Source organism: Passer domesticus, chromosome 18 (assembly GCF_036417665.1).
Source record: "Passer domesticus isolate bPasDom1 chromosome 18, bPasDom1.hap1, whole genome shotgun sequence".
In the NCBI taxonomy this organism is placed as follows: Eukaryota; Metazoa; Chordata; class Aves; order Passeriformes; family Passeridae; genus Passer; species Passer domesticus.
Window position 1 is genome coordinate 12,430,633 of NC_087491.1, and position 17,942 is coordinate 12,448,574.

The window sequence follows — 17,942 nt, forward strand, 5'->3', positions numbered from 1 at the left end:
TTTGGTTTATTTTTGTTTTAAACTTAAGTGCAGTACTAGTTATTAAGATAACTTAGCTCTAAACTTGAAGTTCTCAGACTAATTTTTCAACATGTTCTAATTAGCTGTTACATAACTCAGAATAGTTTCTATTCTCAGAATAGTTTCTGCACAACTCCTTGATATGAACCTCAGACATAACAAAACACAGATGTCTTGGGATGGAAAGGTTCAGACACATCACTTTTGCACAACTTCCGTAACTTCCTTTTTGCTGTCTCCTCAAAATAAGAAAACAAATTCATGAACAAGTAAATAAGTTAAGGACAAAGACTTTATTGGTTTTTAAGTTCCAGCTAAGTACAGTAGTGGTGAGATTCAATATTTTGTGTTGGAACTGCTGCTTCATTCCTTATCATTTTTCTAGTGAGTTTTGTGTCCTGAATCGTTAATGCTGTATATTTATATGTTACTCAAATTAGTTCTAAAGTAAGATGTGTTTCCACAGGCCCTTCCAATCGCTCCAACTCCGTGTCCTCCCTGGACCTGGAGGGGGAGTCGGTGTCGGAGCTGGGCGCGGGCCCCTCGGGCAGCAACGGCGTGGAGGCTCTGCAGCTGCTGGAGCACGAGCAAGGCAGGTGCCACTTCCCTCCCCAGTGCCTGAGCTGCTGGAGGTGCTAAAGCCAAAGTCTGTGGAAAGAGGTTGCAAAATTGACTAATTCAAGGGGAAAAAAAAGTCAAGGCGTTTTCCTTGTGCAATCGCTCTTGTATTTGTTTGTGGGTTTGGTTTGGTGTTTTTCTTCACCCCAAGAAATATTCTTTGTAGTCTGTTGTTAGGAAAAGGAAATAGCCTGGAATTTTGAGACTTAAGTCCTTTGAAGGAAGTTTTGCCTGATATCAAGCTCTTCCCTTCAGGAATAGGGTGATCTGGATTGGAGTAGTCTGGAAGTATCTGGGTAATTTTCTCTATAATGTCCATTTGTCAAGCACTGAACAGGTTGCCCAGAGGTTGTGGTGTCTCCAGCCTAGAGATGCTCAAAATGTGACTGGACATGATCATGAGCAGCCTGGTGTCCTTGACCAGGGCAGGGAGTTTGCGTTGGAATGACCCTGGAGGCCTCAGCTCTTCTGTGATCCTGTTCCTCTACAGGAATTGTATCAGTGTCTATGTAGCACTACCTTGCATTTATTTTTTCTGTCAATTTAGTTGATAGATTACCATGAGTACTTCCAGATTTTTTTTCTTATGTCTCAAATGTTTTCTCAGGCAGCATTTCCTGAATAGTGTAATAGTGCTTTACAGGCCTTCCTTTAAACCACTGCCTTACCTGACAGAATTAGGGGGCTGTTTGTTTGGGATTTTTTTTCCTAATGTACTTTTACAGGCTTTCAATCTGAAACAATTGGAGAAGCCTTTCAGAAAACCAAGAACTGTTTATTTTTCCACAGCCACAACTCAGGATAACCTGGATGACAAGCTCCGTAAGTTTGAAATCCGAGACATGATGGGCTTGACTGATGACAGGGATATCTCAGAGACTGTGAGTGAAACCTGGAGCACAGATGTCTTGGGAAGTGACTTCGACCCCAACATCGACGAGGACCGGCTGCAGGAAATCGCAGGTAACGGCTGTGCCCTGGGTAGGTCCTGTGCTGCTCTGGAACCCGAGGCTGCAGAGCCCTCCTCATCCTCCTCCTCCCTTCCTCAACAGGGGCATTTCCACAGATTCAACTGGAGATTTGCTCTAGGAGGATTTTTGTGTGCATGACCTGGACTGTACTTAGTTACTGGTTTCTTCTCTACATGTTGTTTCCTGGTTTCTTTATCAAGGACACTTAAGAGGTGTTCTTCCTTTTCTCTCTAGAGCTGACTCCCCAAGCCCAGCTCTAGCCATACGCTCCGGCTTTACTTTTGCAGGTGCAGCTGCAGAGAACATGCTAGGCAGCTTGCTGTGTTTGCCAGGTTCAGGATCCGTGTTGCTTGATCCCTGCACAGGTTCAACCATATCAGAAACCACAAGTGAGGCGTGGAGTGTGGAAGTATTACCAAGTGATTCAGGTCAGAATCGGGCAGTTTTTGCGTATTTCTTTAGCATGATTCTAAGACTCTTCCAGAGGCAAAACAGCAGCCTCTTCCTCTTCCTCTTTTTTCAAGAAATTACTGTCCTAGGCTTAAGTTGGTTTTTGCAAATACTTCCAGGATTAAAAGGACAAAATGCTCCTAGGCAGAAAGAAGATGAAAAGCATTGGGAAAGACTTCTGTTATTAAGAAATTCTTAAGGTCTGAAGGGGAAGAGAAGGGTTTCCAAAGCAAACTTGTGCTTGCTTTCCTTCCCTGTGGTAGGAGCTATCCAGGACCATGGTTTACTTTGGTTAGTGAGGATGTGACTGTATCCTGTTGTCTAAGAAATACAACAATTAAAACAGTAAACACTCCTTAGCGTGCCTGTGCAGACAGTGCATTGCTGTCTGTGCAGAGTCCTGCCTTCTGTACCAAAGGATATAAGAAAACTCTTGCTGAGGTGGTTGAGTTCCCTTAAAACTTGATACACTAAAGCACCCCCCACCCCTTCCTTCTGCTTGTGAATGTGTAGGGAGCATGGCATTGAGTAATGATACTTTCTCTCTCTGCTGTCCATTGTCTCCCTTTTGTAGAGGCTCCAGATTTAAAACAGGAGGAAAGGCTGCAGGAGCTGGAGAGCTGCTCCGGGCTGGGCAGCACGTCTGATGACACAGATGTGAGGGAGGTCAGCTCTCGGCCCAGCACCCCCGGCCTCAGCGTCGTGTCAGGTGTGTGCCACTGGGTCTGACAGTGCTGCTCCATCCCAGCACGGGCAGCACTCACTTTGCTGCAGTGCTTTGTTTGTACATCACTTCACTCATAAAATAACTTCCTGCGCTCCTTCTGGAATTTTCAAAGCTGTGTTTCTTTGTTCACCTCCCAGAAGAAATAAAAAAGGCAGCAGAGAGGTGGATGCCCCGTGCTGCAATAGCAGGGGTTAGCAGAGGAATGTTGCTTTGGAAGAAACTCCAAACTTTCTGCATTTAAAACAACTTGTTTAATTTAAATAAATCATAGCTCTAGTTCTTAATTTTTTGCAAAGTATGTAAGAGTGAAGTGTCTTTCTAATGCCTCTTGTCAGAGTGTAATCATGGCTATGGTCACACTTCTGAAGACGTAGAGCAAAAATAGACTGTTATTTTATGAGTATAGAAATTTATAATGTCTGTAGGTGCTACTGTGAGGTGGAACTTAATTATTCACTGTCCACCAAACATTTTAACAGCCTCAGGCTTTTGCTTCCTTGCTCTTTGAAAGACTATTACAGATGCTTCTTTTGTTATGTGTAAGGTATTAGTGCAACATCTGAAGATATTCCTAACAAGATTGAGGATCTCAGGTCTGAATGTAGCTCTGACTTCGGGGGCAAAGACTCTGTGACAAGTCCTGACATGGATGAAACAGCCCATGGTAAGTTACTTAACTGGAATCTCTGATAGAAACAAGTGACATTTATGGAATCCTTAAATTTTACAATTTCTCCCCAATTTCAAAGTGCTAGTGACTAAGCTTAGTATTTTCCTTATTTGCCAGTACTGTATTTGTTTGACAAAGAGGCTCCAGTGCTTTGCTGTACTGGAGCTTGAGTTCTAGATCTAAGATCCCTAATTCAGTTTGATTGCATTGACTGTCCTCTTGCATTTTGGAACTGGGCTGCTCCTCAAGAATTCCCCATTTTTTGTGATGTAACTCTTTGATCATTTCAAGGTACTGCAGAAATCTTTCCATACAGGAATATCTTTACAAATACTTAGCAGTATAAGTTTTATAAACTTTTGTTGCTGAAGTCTGCTTTTCCAGTGTCTCTCATGTTGGAGGCAGTTTTGGTATGGCACTAACTTTGGTCTCTCTGTACTTCAGGAGCCAGTCAGTTGACATCTCCTCCTTCTCAGACAGATTCATTGCTTGCACTGTTTGACCCTCTGTCCTCAAATGAGGGTGAGTTGTAAAGATTAAGCTTTGTTTTTAAAATAGACATTTTCAATGCTTCTACGTTAGTACCAGGTAATCAGGTAATTTGGACTCCTATTAAGAGAAACGTGTGTGGCTTCTTTTCTTGTGACCACAGGTGTGTCAGCCGTAGTAAGGCCTAAAGTGCACTATGCAAGACCCTCTCATCCACCTCCAGATCCCCCCATCCTGGAAGGAGCCGTGGGGGGTAACGAGGCGCGGCTGCCGACCTTCGGGGCGCACGCTCTGATCCCGACAGACCTGGAGGCCTTCAAGCAGAGACACTCCTACCCCGAGAGGCTGGTCCGCAGCAGGAGCTCGGACATCGTGCCCTCGGTCCGGAGGCCCATGAGTGACCCTGGCTGGAACAGACGTGCTGGCAATGAGGACAGGGAGCTGCCCATGGCCTCCAGCAGCGCCGGGGCAGCCGCGCTGGCGGCCGCCTCTCAGTCGTCTTCTTCATCTCCCAGCAAGGACTCCTCCAGGGGAGAGGTGAGGCTTCTATTTAGCATTTTATTTTTGTCTCTGATGCCCATTTTAACTATGCACCTACTGCCAGGAAGGTGGAATTAAATGTCTTTAGCTAAGGAATTACAACACACTTTTGTTACCCTTAAACGTCGGCCAGTAACGTTTTATAAGATAAAGCTGCAGATGTTCAGAGTGGCTTAAATGGATCCGGTTTTTCTTAAACTTACTGGATGAGGTTTACTGGTGGTACTTCAGAAACAGATTCATTGTAGTGTTAAATTGCTGCAGCAGCCTGAAAATTATTTTTATTTTACAAAGAAATAAGTGAAGTCTAAGGTTCTTTGTGGCTATGGGTTTGCATTTGCAGGATGTCCTCATTAGGAGAGATATTTCTGACTTAATCTGCTCTTTGTGCTCTGCTGTAGTTCTGTTTTTACAGTCAGTGTAGCAAAAGCTGATGTGAAGGAGAAATTTTCTCCTTACACTTGATTTGGTAAATGCTCAAGTGTAGACTCTGCCCTTCTGCAGATTGAGGAACGGAAAGACAGTGATGATGAGAAGTCTGACAGGAACAAGCCCTGGTGGAGGAAACGTTTTGTGTCTGCCATGCCCAAAGGTAGGGTCGTGTCTCTCTGGGTTGGGTACTTCAGTCAGAGTTCACACTGCCTTTACTATCTCTTTAGTCACCTTTGTGGTTAAAGTATAAATAAATATGTAAATAAAAATGGGAAGCTACCTGACTCCCTTGGCTAGTATCTCTCTAGAGTGTGCTGTCCCTGCAAGGCAAAACTGTTGTGCCTGACCTCGTGTGTGTTGAAGGTGGAGCTGGCTGTAGGTGGTGACAGTACAGTTCTGCTCTACCCCATGGATGAGCTGATGCTTTTATGGAAGTTGATTTGGTGAAAATTTTCTGCATTAGCTCCTTCCTTAAAGTTTCTGTGATTTGGCCATTATCTCAGAGTAGTCTTTGATGAGGTACCTTGCATTTTCAGCTCCTATTCCATTTAGGAAGAAAGAAAAACAAGAAAAAGACAAAGATGACATGGTGCCTGACAGATACGCAACGCTTCAAGGTATGTGAATAACATCATCATAGTAATTTTCTCTCAGAGTGTGCCTCCTGGAGCTCCAGAGTGCCCACCAGGTAGCTGCTGACAGACAGGTACATGCTGTTGTAGCTCGTGTTCAGAACTGACATTTTGAATAAGAAAATGGATAAAGATTTCCTGACTTGAAGGCTGTTTTTAAGTTGTCACATGTCTGTCTGTGCCTGTAGTGGATTCTCAGCTCAAGTCCTCACTTTTCCTCCGCCCTCATTATAGAGCTCCTGTCCTTGTCACAGCTGAGTTGTAAGGATAGCTGTACACACAGTCCTGTAATAGTTACTTAAGTGTTAAATTAAACATGGTGTGAGCCTGGGTGTTACGTTTTCTGTTTGCCTGATCCTTTCTTGAAGTCTTCAAATACCATTTTTACTGCATACTGTGTATGCAATATAAATGTGCTGAGGATCTGCTCAGGATCTGACTTTGTTTGTTCACTTTGATTGTAGTGCTTGTTTTCTGATTTGCTTCAGACTTTATTAAAACATTTGAATTTGGGCTGCACGGGACACAAGCACCTCTTTGTTTGATCTGGCTGAAAACAAGAGTCCAAATGTGTAGGCTTAAGTTTTTGTATTTGCTTTCAGTTGGCCCAACACCAGGGTAACTCCTGTTGTTTTTGTGGTCCTTTCAGATGATCCCAGCCCAAGGCTCAGTGCACAGGCACAAGCTGCTGAGGACATTCTGGACAAATACAGGAATGCAATCAAGAGAACGAGTCCCAGTGAAGGAGCCATCGTGAACTACGACAGTGCAGGTGGGAGCCTGGCTCTGTAATCACCATAACATAGCTCCTGCTCCTTGGAGATAAACACACTTCAGTGTTCTAGATTAGCAGCTGCACAATGTGAGCTCTAAACAAGGAATGTTTTGTCAAATAAGCTGTGGGACAGTCCCTCAGAGGCTGGGAATTAAATCAGTATTCCCAAGGACAGCTCTTTTGTGTTGACATTGAGGAGGCTGGGTGTTGATAGCATGTCTCCTACTGGATTTTTGTTTTGTGTTAAATGACACTGAAGAAGTGCCTTCCAAAACTTTTGCAGTTTCTTCGTTGTATGTTTTAATGTGCATTTTTTCATATATCCAGAACAAGCTGGTTTATTTTCTGTCTCTATTCCCTCCCTGGCCTTAGACTAACGAGCAGAAAATTCGTCTGGTTTCTTCCTCTGACTCCTCTCTTGAGGTGCAATGTGTTTTTCATTTCCACAGAGGCAATTGGGGATGGTGAGAGCATGCACGACTCCCCACGGGATGAGGCTTTGCAGAACATGTCTGCAGATGACCTCCCAGACTCTGCAAGTCAAGTAGCACAGCCACAAGGTTCTGCTTTCTCCTATAGGTAAAGACATTTGCAGGTTTCATCTTACCCACAAAGTAGAATTAAAAGCTGAAGCTGTGTGACTGGTTCCCACAAGAAACTTAATACAGATTCATTGTGAATTTTGATGTGCTTTTAGTTTTAAGTATCTCAAACTGTCATATTTCCACTGGTGGAGGGCTGTTTGTAACCAGAGGGGACAGAGCAATTCAGTGTTTAAGAAAATCCCTTTGAAAATGGTGCTGTATCAAAATAACTCATATTCTGAAGTCTTGACCATGCTGTATATTAAAATGATGTTAAATAACTTCTAAGTAGTATTAAACAAAAAAGAAAGTGAAGATTTCTTATTGAAGAATCAGAGCTCTCAACAACTGTGTTAAGAAAATATTTTTCCTCTTTAAGGGATGCAAAGAAGAAATTGAGATTGGCTCTTTGTTCAGCAGATTCTGTTGCCCTCCCCATGCTGACACACTCAACAAGGAATGGTCTCCCAGACCACACAGACCCTGAAGGTACAGGCTCTTTGCACTGTGTGTGTCTCTCCTTGTCCCCATGTAATGGCACTTGTACTGCACCATTTATGGTCCCTTCTCCTTGCCATAAATATTGAGGGCACGGGCTGCCTTTTGCCCCCAGAATGTTTTCATTCTTACTCCACAGACAAACTGCCATCTCAGCCTGCTCTAAGATTTTTTTGTAATGAAGTATCACAGATACTGTGCAGGTAGAGCCTGAAGCTATGGAATAGACTCTGAAAATACATGTGCTGTTTGGAGTTGTGCCACTTGAATGATTTACTGGGTCTTTATGTTGACTTAGTATAAATGTGTTGTGTTGTATCCTTCCATTCACTCTAGGTTTATTTGCAGGCAGGTGAATATGTCACCTTATGGGGTCCTCTTCACATTTCAGAATGGTTCTAAATGCTAGATAAGATAGTGATATGGAGGCTTATCCTCTGATAGCTGGAAAATTCAAAAAGGCTTCTTAAATTGTTCTAAAATAACATATTTTCCCTAATGTACAGTGGTTTTGTTTTAAGCCATTAATGCGTTTCCCATATTCAAAGATAGTTTATTTTCATCATGCCTACATTTCTTTTCCTTAACATTTTTTTTTCTTTATTAGATAATGAAATTGTGTGCTTCCTGAAAGTTCAGCTGGCTGAGGCCATCAACCTGCAGGACAAGAACCTGATGGCGCAGCTGCAGGAGACGATGCGCTGCGTCAGCCGCTTCGACAACCGCACCTGCCGCAAGCTGCTGGCCTCCATCGCGGAGGACTACAGGTACCTGGTGCCCTGCCTCCCCAGCACTGGGCTCCCAATCCTGTCTTTATGCACCAGCAGATTGGGAAGATCCCTTTTGGTTTAAATTGTGCTTTACCAAACCAGGTTATTGCGTCTCTGCTTCCCCGCGAAATCGCCTCACCCATGCGAGGCAAACTGCCGAATTCAGGCATGGCTGTGTTTTAAAACAACAAGTGGAAGAATCCTTGGCACTCTGACTCGGCAGTTTGTAAAGCTGTAGCCTCTGTCTGTGTTGTGAGTCTGATGTAGATCTCCCTGCTTTAGGAAACGAGCTCCGTACATCGCTTATTTAACGCGCTGCCGCCAAGGCCTGCAGACGACACAGGCGCACCTGGAGCGGCTCCTGCAGAGGGTCCTGCGAGACAAAGAGGTGGCCAACAGGTACTTCACTACAGTCTGTGTCAGGTTACTGCTGGAGAGCAAGGAGAAGAAAATACGGGAGTTCATTCAAGGTAAGATTAATGCAGACCAAAGTTTTTATATTCCTTTACTCTGTATTTAGATGCTGACTTGTATTAATCTTTTAAAGTGTGGCTTTTGATCTGAGGAGTAGATTCCTGAAATTATTTTAATTTCAGATGGTGAATTAGTGGCTAAACAGGCAGATTACTGTGACTTTACAGTATGTTGTGGCATCTAAGCTATGGTAATTGTCTGCATTTTTCATGGTCTGAGAGAATGAAGGTAATTTGACCTTACTTTGCCAAAAAAGTTATGCTAAATCACATTATCCGCCCCATGGCAGAAGCATGAATACTATGAATTATTTTATATCTACTGAGACACGATAAATTAAGTTGCAGCATTCAGTTCTTAGTCCAGAACCTATGGCTGCACCTTAGAAGATATGGGGGATAGTAACAGTGTGACTCAAATATTCAAAAATATCACAGCATAAGAGACAGTGGCACCAGGAAATGCAAACCAGCCACTCATACCAAACTGGTTCTATGTTCTCTGTGTATATGTCTGACTAAATGAAGCACATAAGGAATTTGGAGTCAGTTCTTGCTCCTGGAGCATACAGTGCTGCACATTAAACGTGCCTGAAAAACGTATCAAAAATAATGTTTTTTTACTTAAGTGAATGTTCTTTCTCTTCCTCCTTTTTTGTCAGATTTCCAGAAGCTCACGGCAGCCGACGATAAGACGGCCCAAGTAGAGGATTTTCTGCAGTTCCTGTACGGGGCCATGGCTCAGGATGCCATCTGGCAGAACGCCAGTGAGGAGCAGCTGCAGGATGCACAGCTGGCCATAGAGCGCAGTGTCATGAACCGCATCTTCAAACTCGCCTTCTACCCCAATCAGGACGGGGATATTTTGCGTGACCAGTAAGTGAATGGAGTTCAAAGGATTTGTTTTCTCTTTGGCAGTTGGTGCAGTGGAAGCTGTGCAGCCCTCCTGCCACAGACTTGTCTGAGTCAGCCACACAAATTCATGTTTTCGTTCAGAACGTTTTGTAAAAGAACGAGGAAGGGCTTTAGCATGATGTGCAAATGTGTTTGCAACAAACTGCTAGAACAGAAAGAAAGCATTGTAAGTGTGATGATTTGGGGTACAGACTGTCAGGTCTGCAAGTGTGTGGGCTGAGAGAATGATCAAAACTTGGTTCAGGACTGGACCTGGTCCATTTTCTGGTTTCACTCAGTATTTTCCATGCATTTGGGTTCCTGTGGTTTAGAACAGATGCTGTTGGGATGCTCTAGAGGACATGTGGTTGTTCTTGGCTGCACAGAACAATCCTCTGCATCTTCACTGAACTGATGTCCATCATCTTTAGGGCCACATTCCTGGAGATCTTTCTTGTCCTATCAAACACGAAGCAAGTTTCCTCAGCTGGCTGGCTGCTGCTTAGTTTTCACTCTTGTTTTTTGTGTTTCAGGGTCCTTCACGAGCACATACAGAGGTTATCCAAAGTAGTGACTGCAAACCACAAGGCACTTCAGATACCTGAGGTAACAACTCTTTCCCTTTGCTTCTGTATGTGCGTTGGGGTTTGGACTGGGATGGGGAGAGGATTGTTCTGTTTTACACTTAGAAGGGTTGCTTTGCTGCCTGTGACAGCTGAGATATCCTTCAGGAAAATACACTGTACCCGTTCTGTGGCTGTACCCAGCTGCAGCTTCTCTGGGCAGCCTGTGCCAGGGCCTCTCCATCCTCATGGGGAAGAATGTAACTTAAATCTCCCCTCTTTCAGTTTGCCATTTAAATGACAGCTTCCCATTTCTCCCAAACCTGAGCCTCTGGTGCTTGGGCTGCCCTGCTCGCAGCAGTGCTGCCCAGGAGCCCTGGCTGGTTTTCCCCCAGGTGTATCTGCGGGAGGCGCCGTGGCCGTCGGCGCAGTCCGAGATCCGCACCATCAGCGCTTACAAAACCCCCCGGGACAAGGTGCAGTGCATCCTGAGGATGTGCTCCACCATCATGAACCTGCTCAGCCTGGCCAACGAGGATTCCGTACCTGGGGCAGATGATTTTGTTCCTGTTCTGGTCTTTGTCCTCATAAAGGTGAGTTCTTTTGCAGAGATCACAAACCCCGGTTAATTCCTGATACAAACAAGCAAATTTAGGAGGAGGGATAATGCCTGTGGGTCACAAGGAGCTGGCCAGGATCAAACCCAGATCTGATTCAGCAGGGTTTGAATAGGAATGTCAGAAATGTGGTCAGAGTTACAGTTTTTGGATCCAAGCAAACTTTGCATTTGGAACCAAGAAAACTGGGGTGCAGATGCTGTGTGTGTTGTAGAGTTTGTTTGAGGTATGTCCACCAGCATCTGTCACCTGTGCCTGCTTCATGCTGTCCTCAGGACCAAGATGCAGACCAGGACTGACTTGGGTTGTGTTGCTGGTCCTGTTTGACACGAGTGGAGAATGGTCTGACGTGTGAGGTGCTGAAACAACAGGCTTTACATGTGTTGAGGTCCTGATGACCTTCACAGATTGTGGCAGCCTTCTCCTTCTTTCTCTTGGCCTGCTAGTCATTTTTCCTTGTTGGAAAAATGTTCCTTTCATCAAACCTGATGCCTTCTGAGCGTGTGAAGTGGGGCTGGTGAGGATAACCAGCCCCTACCCTGCAGGCAGGTTGCATACTCTGCAGGATGAGGATCACTGCACAAAGGGAATTGTGTTGCTGTTCTGTATCTGGCGGTGTTTGTTGATGCTGGGCTTTACAAACAAGCTGTGTCTCTCTCTTCTCCCACCCCAGGCAAACCCCCCTTGCCTGCTGTCCACTGTGCAGTACATCAGCAGTTTCTATGCCAACTGTTTGTCTGGGGAGGAGTCGTACTGGTGGATGCAGTTCACGGCAGCCGTGGAGTTCATCAAAACCATCGACGACCGCAAGTAGCTCGCACAGCACGGGCAGACTGAGAGCAGGAGAGGAGCTCCTGAGAATGTACAACAGCTGCAAAAGCTGAAGAAAAGACTTTCCTTGTAAAATACTGTACAGAATTGAGGCATTTTAAAACACCTTTACTAATCTAATTAATTTAACAGATTTTCCTCTTCTCTTTGGGTTGCGTTTTCCTCCCCTCTAGATACTGGCACTGCAAAAGGGACCACAGTTTTCAGGTTTTTTGGAATCTCAAAACATTCAGAAAATTCTTCATGCTTTCTCCACCACCCCTCTTCCTGAATTCTTATTCACGTGAATCATTCACTTCATTTAATTTCTAATGAAAAACTGAAACAAGAGGAAACAGGGCAGCCACGTAGTAAACTTTCTAGTTGAATACACCTTTTATTAAGAAAACACCAGCCACACTGAAAGTTTGTAGTAGCTGACATCAGTTATTGGTTGTATTTCACCTAAATTTAAAATCTGAGAGGACAGTGTAAATATTATATAACTATATTTAATGCATTGCAAGTATCTTTGGACTTACTATCCTTTGAATAAACAAGCAGAAGCCTCTCTGACCTCTAACAGGTTGTGACCTACCATGTTTTGGTGACAAAAGGACTTCCTCAAAAGGCTAAGATTTAAAAAGGGCAAACTGAACTATTTATTAAGATGTAATTACTGAAATTTCTAAAACTGGAATTTATAATAGGGCTTATTAGCTAGCTGAACACTTCTTGGTTAGGGCATTAGGGTGTTGCAGAGGTTTGGATATATAGAGGAGAGGGACTGTAAGTTACAATAGAAAAGTCTAATATAAAAAGGAAAAATAAAATACCTTACTGTAATATTTTTTCTGAGCTATTGTGTATACTGTACAAACCCCAAACAGAGATCCTTAACAGAACCTTGGGCTGTAATATATATTTTGATTAGTAACATTAAATACATATGCCAGGGGGTTCAGTGAATGTTTTTACTAAATGTTCTTCGTGTTGTCTGCTATGCAGCAGTGCAAGTTTTACTGTTCATAAAAAATATTTTAAAATAATATAACACTGTTCTTTATGAAACATATCATGACATCAGTTCAGGGTGTTTTATAGATTTCTCACCCCGCCTTCCCCTTAAACTGACAGTTATCAATTTAAGGAGGTTTTTATGCACAACACCACATGGGTTTTTGTGAGTGAGGTGGTCTGGGGCATGGCCAGCAGGTGTTGGCTGTACATAAGCACTCACTGCCCTTTTTCAGCTTCAGTACAGTGAAAAGGGACAGTGAGCACTGAGCTTTTTCATGTCAGTATTATTTCTTGCTCTTTCCAGAGTGTTCATTGCACTTCTGACAGAGGGGTGTGGTAAGACTTGGTGTCTGTGAGTGATAAAGAAGACAAAAAAATCTTTCTCACATTCTTTTCAAAACACGATTGGTTCATTTTGTGTGTGTGTGTGCGTTTTGATGATTAAAACCTGTAAGCAACTAGTACTTGGGAAAATCATGTGGTCAATTGGAATTAGAGCAATTTATGTAAAGTATTGAGTGCTTGATTTGGCTGTGCTACTTGTCAAGGCATAATCAGGAAACTCACTTTTTAGGGCTCTCAGATATAACTCAATTGAGCAGTTTTGCCAAACCAATCACAGGTGAGAAGGTGGGATGGTAACCTTTTCTTTTCTCTATGGTCTTTCTCCTCTCAGTTGTGTGGAGGAGCAATACTCAGTCAAAACAGAACTCTTCTGATCTGCCTTACTCGGTGTCTCAGTCTGTGTAGCATTGCAATATTCTGGTTATTTAGCCTTGATGGGTTTTTGGTGCTGAACATGTAATTCAATATTGCAAGCACAGCCCTGCAGCAAAGCACAAACATGCCCTTGAAGATATGGCCAGATCATATCAAAAAGCAATATAAATTAATTTCTATTGAAGTGTCCTGTAATACCTAATTATTACTTGAATATCCGAGGTGTTAAGAGTGATGTGTGAAAGTTCTGCAGTTTGGGTGTTGGTTGAGGAGAGTGTTTGTGGGATCCCTGGAGGAGGCACAAGGACACAGGAGGTGGTGACCACCCTCTGTGCTCCCCTGTGTGCTGGCCTGGCTCAGGGGTTGGTCAGCACCGTGGGGCTTTCAGCTTCACTCTCCTTTGGGGAAGGGGCAAGAACCATTTCCTTCACAGCTTTTACCACTTGGTTTCTCTGCATAGAAAAATACTCAATAGAACTGGAGTCTTTTTTTTAATAGTTATTTTCAAACCAGTAGGTGTTCCAGTGAGCCCCAGGTGAGCTGAGAGTTTTTGTAGCAAGATGGTCCTTTGCTTCTTTTTTCCAGCCTACTTTGAAGGTCCTTTGTTAGTCTTGATAGGTGTAGTTAGAGAATTAGGCTTTCCAAAGAATTAAAAACCTGCCTGTAATGTCCTTTTACTGTTTTCCCCTGCGTCCCCTAGTGTTTTGTTTTAAAATGCTGAATTCCATGTCTGGGAAGTGATGTTGCTAGGTTTGATGTGCAATAGCCAAGGTGAGAAGACACTGCATAAAGGACCAAAAGTACCAGAACTGCTGCCAAAGGTGCCAGCCACGGGCCTGTTGCTGTAATCTTGGTGCTTTCTGTGAATTAAGCTATGGGAGCCCTGGAGGAGGACTGGAGCATTTTGGGCAGGGTGGAGCAGGGGAGGGTCCCTGGGACCAGGGCTCAGTGTGGGCTGCAGGCTGGGCTGTTGTCTCAGCACCTTCTGAGGAGCTGCCACAATGTTAGACAGTGGCATGCCTGTGCCTGGGAATGCTGCAGAGGTGCTGGTTTCCTTTCTGGGTAGAGGAGGGAAAGGAAAGGGCTGGGGTTTTCATCTCTAGGAGATTCCTTTGTGCTCCTAAGTGAGATTTCTCTTTAAACCTTTTTAAAATCCTCTTTAAGGAGAATCAGAATGTGTCTGGCCTATCAAGGATTTGAGTTTAAAAGTTTTTTGTTTTGAAGACCTTTTACTACCAAATGCTGAATGTAACTGCCATAAACTTCAGGAAAAAAAGCCACGAACATGATGCTGTTTCCTGTGGGTGAGTCTGGTGAGCACAGAGTTGGTTTGTATTGCTTGAAAATGTTCTTGTTCCGTTAAGCCAAACTCTCACAGAATTGGAGAGCTCACTGCCGTGGGAATGGGGTGGGGAAGGGGGTGGGAGAGGGGCAGAGCTGCTGGCAGCAGAGCTGTGTGTTGGCACGAGTGAGCCAGTGTGCCTGGAGAGCTGGAGCAGCAAAGGCAGTGGGGACAGGGGGAAGGATGCTCGTGTCTGGGTACAGCTGGGGACGTGGTTGAGCCTGTACTACTTGAGAATTAACCTCTGCTCAGTTAGTAGTGTGTGTTCTGTACCTTTTAATTGTGCTTTACCTCTATTGAAAAGCTTTGTACTGCCTCTCCTCTTTGGTAAAGCCTTTATAAATCTAAATTAACGAGCTTGCACAATCTTGTATACAGGAACCCCATCTTGTCTCTTAACGTGATTATTAATGTATTATTCTGTAAAAACTGATTAAAAGGAGAGCAGTTTAACCGCCTGGCTTTGACGTTTCTGCCTTGTTCCAGTGCCATCAGCAGTGCTGGGGTGGCCGTGCAGGTGTGAGCACTTCCCACTAACTCTGTGTGGTTTGTGTTGGGCGTTGCTGCTCTGCCATCCTCACTCCACACAGGGAAGGGACACTGGCAAAAGAACCCCAAAATCCAGGGAAGGGGAGAGGAAGCTGCTGCACTGGCTGCTTAACACAGAGCTCTCCAGTTTTAATTTTGGATCTGCAGCTCGGCTGTTCTGGTGGCTCGGGAGGAGAGAAGCAGCTCAGCCTGCAGCAGGACTGCGCCTGTCCCTCTGCTGGCTGCTCGCTGACGCCTTGCTGAGAGTGGTCAAGTCCAAAAGTATTGTGTGTGGCGTCTCTTTTCTTAGGAAATGTTCATTTTTCTGCTGAGACAGGAGGATTTCTGGCACTCCCCCCTCCCAGGGCCGGGCGGGGCCGTGAGCTTGGTCCCCGCAGCGTTATTGACCTTGATTCTCTCTCATTTGCATCCAGCATTTTTCATCCTCTGGAATATGGTGTTTGGGGACCTTTCCATCATTAAGTGGATTTACAGCAATTTCCTTATGTGTTTTCTCCAAGGGATTCTGTTATGAGAGGCACATTAAATCTCCATTAATACCTCATTATCCGACTGATAAGATTACCATGATAATGAGGCAGAAATTCTAATTGTTTCACTTCTTATTGTGCCTTTCATTAAATCATATACCTGGAAGTTGCTGTCAGAGTGGGGATCTCCATCCTGCAGAGCCTGGGAGGTGACCTGGTCCTGTGCATCCTGGTTCTGTGCCATGGGACTCGAGGGATCCTGGCGTGTGCTGGCCTGTTCTCCTGGGCTCCTGTGCCTCCTGCCACGGCCTCTCCTCCATGGCCAAGGTACCAGAAGGGCTTCCCCTGGCCCCGGGGCCCTTGGCAGCCCGCACTGGGAGCATGGGTTTGGAGAGACTGCTCCACGCGGCCCCGTGAGCTGCCTGCTCCTGAGGGTGGTTGAGCACAGGGGTGTGCAGCCTCTGCCGGAGCTGTTACAGCCCATCAGGTCAATGATCCATGAACTAAAAAGTCTCTAAGAAAGAGCAATTATTGTCTATCATGTGTCAAAGGCGCCCGTATTGACCCCGGGAGATGGAGCCATTATGGCCTGGTGAGCAGCGATCCGTGAGCGGGCCCTGGGAGCCCTGGAGGGGGCAGGGAGGGCTGGGGGGCAGGCTGGGGGTGCTGCCAGCTCCGGGTGCTGCCAGGGGCAGCCCGCAGCCAGGCGGAGGTGGGGAATGGCCCCGGGGAACGGCCCCAGCTCCTGCTCCTGGTGCCTGCGCAGGGATTCCCTGTGACCAGCCGGACAGCCATCCTCGCCAGGGAATCCACAGAGCCCTGCCTGGCACCGGGCACAGCCTGGAGCCGGCCCTGCCCTCAGCCTGCTCCCCGGGCCCGGCCCGTGGGGCACAGGAGCCTGCGGTGGATGGCAGCCCTGGCCCTGCTGGGTGGCACCCTGTCCCTGCCCGGTCCCGCGGTGGATGGCAGCCCTGTCTGTCCCTGCCGGGTCCCTCAGTGGATGGCAGCCCTGTCCCAGTCCGGCTGTGGATGGCAGCCCTGTCTCTCCCTGCCCGGTCCCTCGGTGGATGGCAGCCCTGTCTGTCCCTGCCGGGTCCCTCAGTGGATGGCAGCCCTGTCCCAGTCCGGCTGTGGATGGCAGCCCTGTCTGTCCCTGCCGGGTCCCTCAGTGGATGGCAGCCCTGTCCCGGTCCCGGGGGAGCCCGGCGCTGGCTCTGCAGCCGGGCAGCCCCGGGCGTTGTCCCGCAGGGGCTCGGGCTCCTCCCGCACGCAGGGGCGATGTCTCCATAGCACCTGGCACGTTTGGAGGGCAGCAGGCGCAGGGCAGCGCAGACAATCCTGTGCGGGAGCGGCCCCGCACAGCCACCCCGGCCAGGGCGATGCCACCCCCCCGGGCTCCGTGCGGGCACAGCGGTGGCACTGCCAGGGCAGCGTGCCCTGCCCGCCTGGCCGTGTCACCGCGTGCCAGGGGTGGCTTGGGGCCGGAGCCGGGCTCGCTGCGGCACCTGGGCCGGGCAGGTGCGGAGCGGGCACTGCCCGCCCTGCCAGCCCCGCCGCAGAGCCGCTGGGCCGGGGTTAATCAACACTCATTCATGTTTCCAAGTGGAAATTGAGCATTTGTTTAATTATGTGTAAGCAGCAATACATTCTGGCCATTATCTAAATCACTATTTTATTTCCTGGATGTGGTTTCATAATGCCGGGTTTGTGCTCCAGCCTCTGCATCATTAACAGAGAAGAGTTAATGAATATAAAAGCGTAAAGGCTAATTACGCTTTAATTTACAATCATGGTCTCATTTTGGGACCACATGAAATCTGTTTTGAAAACAATTAAAACAAAACAAAAAAAAAGTGCCCAGTGCAGGTCTGGCGAGCGGCAGTGAGGGTTTTGGCACGGAGCGGGGCCGGGGCTGCCGGGGCCGGGCTGCCCGGGGCGGGTCCCTCGCTGTCCCCTGGCCCCGGGGGTGCCCACCCGGGCTGGCAGCGGCACCCCCGGGGCCGTGCTGCTGCGGGCACCGTGCTGAGGGATGTAAACCGGAGCACAGTTCACTGGAAGGAGACAAAGATTTATTGGGCTGCAGACGTTGGAAGAGAAATCCAGCGATGGTGCTGACTGCAGCGCTTTGCAGCGTTCACCGTCCCTGGGGATCGGCTCGGTGCCTCCCTGCAGGTGCCCTGCCTGCTCCCTGGAGGGACGGTGGCTGCAGATGGAGTCGTGCCAGGAGAGCTGAAGGTGAGCGGGGCCAGGCTCTGTCTCTGCTGCACTGGCTGAGGAGCTTTTGTCACCTCGGGTGCTGGTGACAAG

General features: G+C 46.6%; 1 protein-coding gene across 3 annotated transcripts in view; it reads left to right on the plus strand.

Moving 5' to 3' along the window:
• The window catches only part of GAPVD1 (GTPase activating protein and VPS9 domains 1), a 29,327-nt gene extending 14,258 nt beyond the window's left edge, over positions 1-15,069 (plus strand). For all 3 annotated transcript variants that reach the window (XM_064393536.1, XM_064393534.1, XM_064393535.1), the window contains 18 exons: positions 488-613; positions 1,429-1,602; positions 1,898-2,038; positions 2,635-2,769; positions 3,332-3,451; positions 3,902-3,979; positions 4,110-4,483; positions 4,991-5,078; positions 5,455-5,535; positions 6,200-6,322; positions 6,775-6,904; positions 7,289-7,398; positions 8,015-8,174; positions 8,460-8,647; positions 9,313-9,526; positions 10,078-10,150; positions 10,503-10,700; positions 11,398-15,069. In XM_064393536.1, coding sequence (XP_064249606.1) covers positions 488-613; positions 1,429-1,602; positions 1,898-2,038; positions 2,635-2,769; positions 3,332-3,451; positions 3,902-3,979; positions 4,110-4,483; positions 4,991-5,078; positions 5,455-5,535; positions 6,200-6,322; positions 6,775-6,904; positions 7,289-7,398; positions 8,015-8,174; positions 8,460-8,647; positions 9,313-9,526; positions 10,078-10,150; positions 10,503-10,700; positions 11,398-11,538 — 2,654 coding nt within the window. In that variant the 3' untranslated portion in view covers positions 11,539-15,069. The remainder of the gene's footprint in view (positions 1-487; positions 614-1,428; positions 1,603-1,897; positions 2,039-2,634; positions 2,770-3,331; positions 3,452-3,901; positions 3,980-4,109; positions 4,484-4,990; positions 5,079-5,454; positions 5,536-6,199; positions 6,323-6,774; positions 6,905-7,288; positions 7,399-8,014; positions 8,175-8,459; positions 8,648-9,312; positions 9,527-10,077; positions 10,151-10,502; positions 10,701-11,397) is intronic.
• Positions 15,070-17,942: the final 2,873 nt, after the last annotated feature.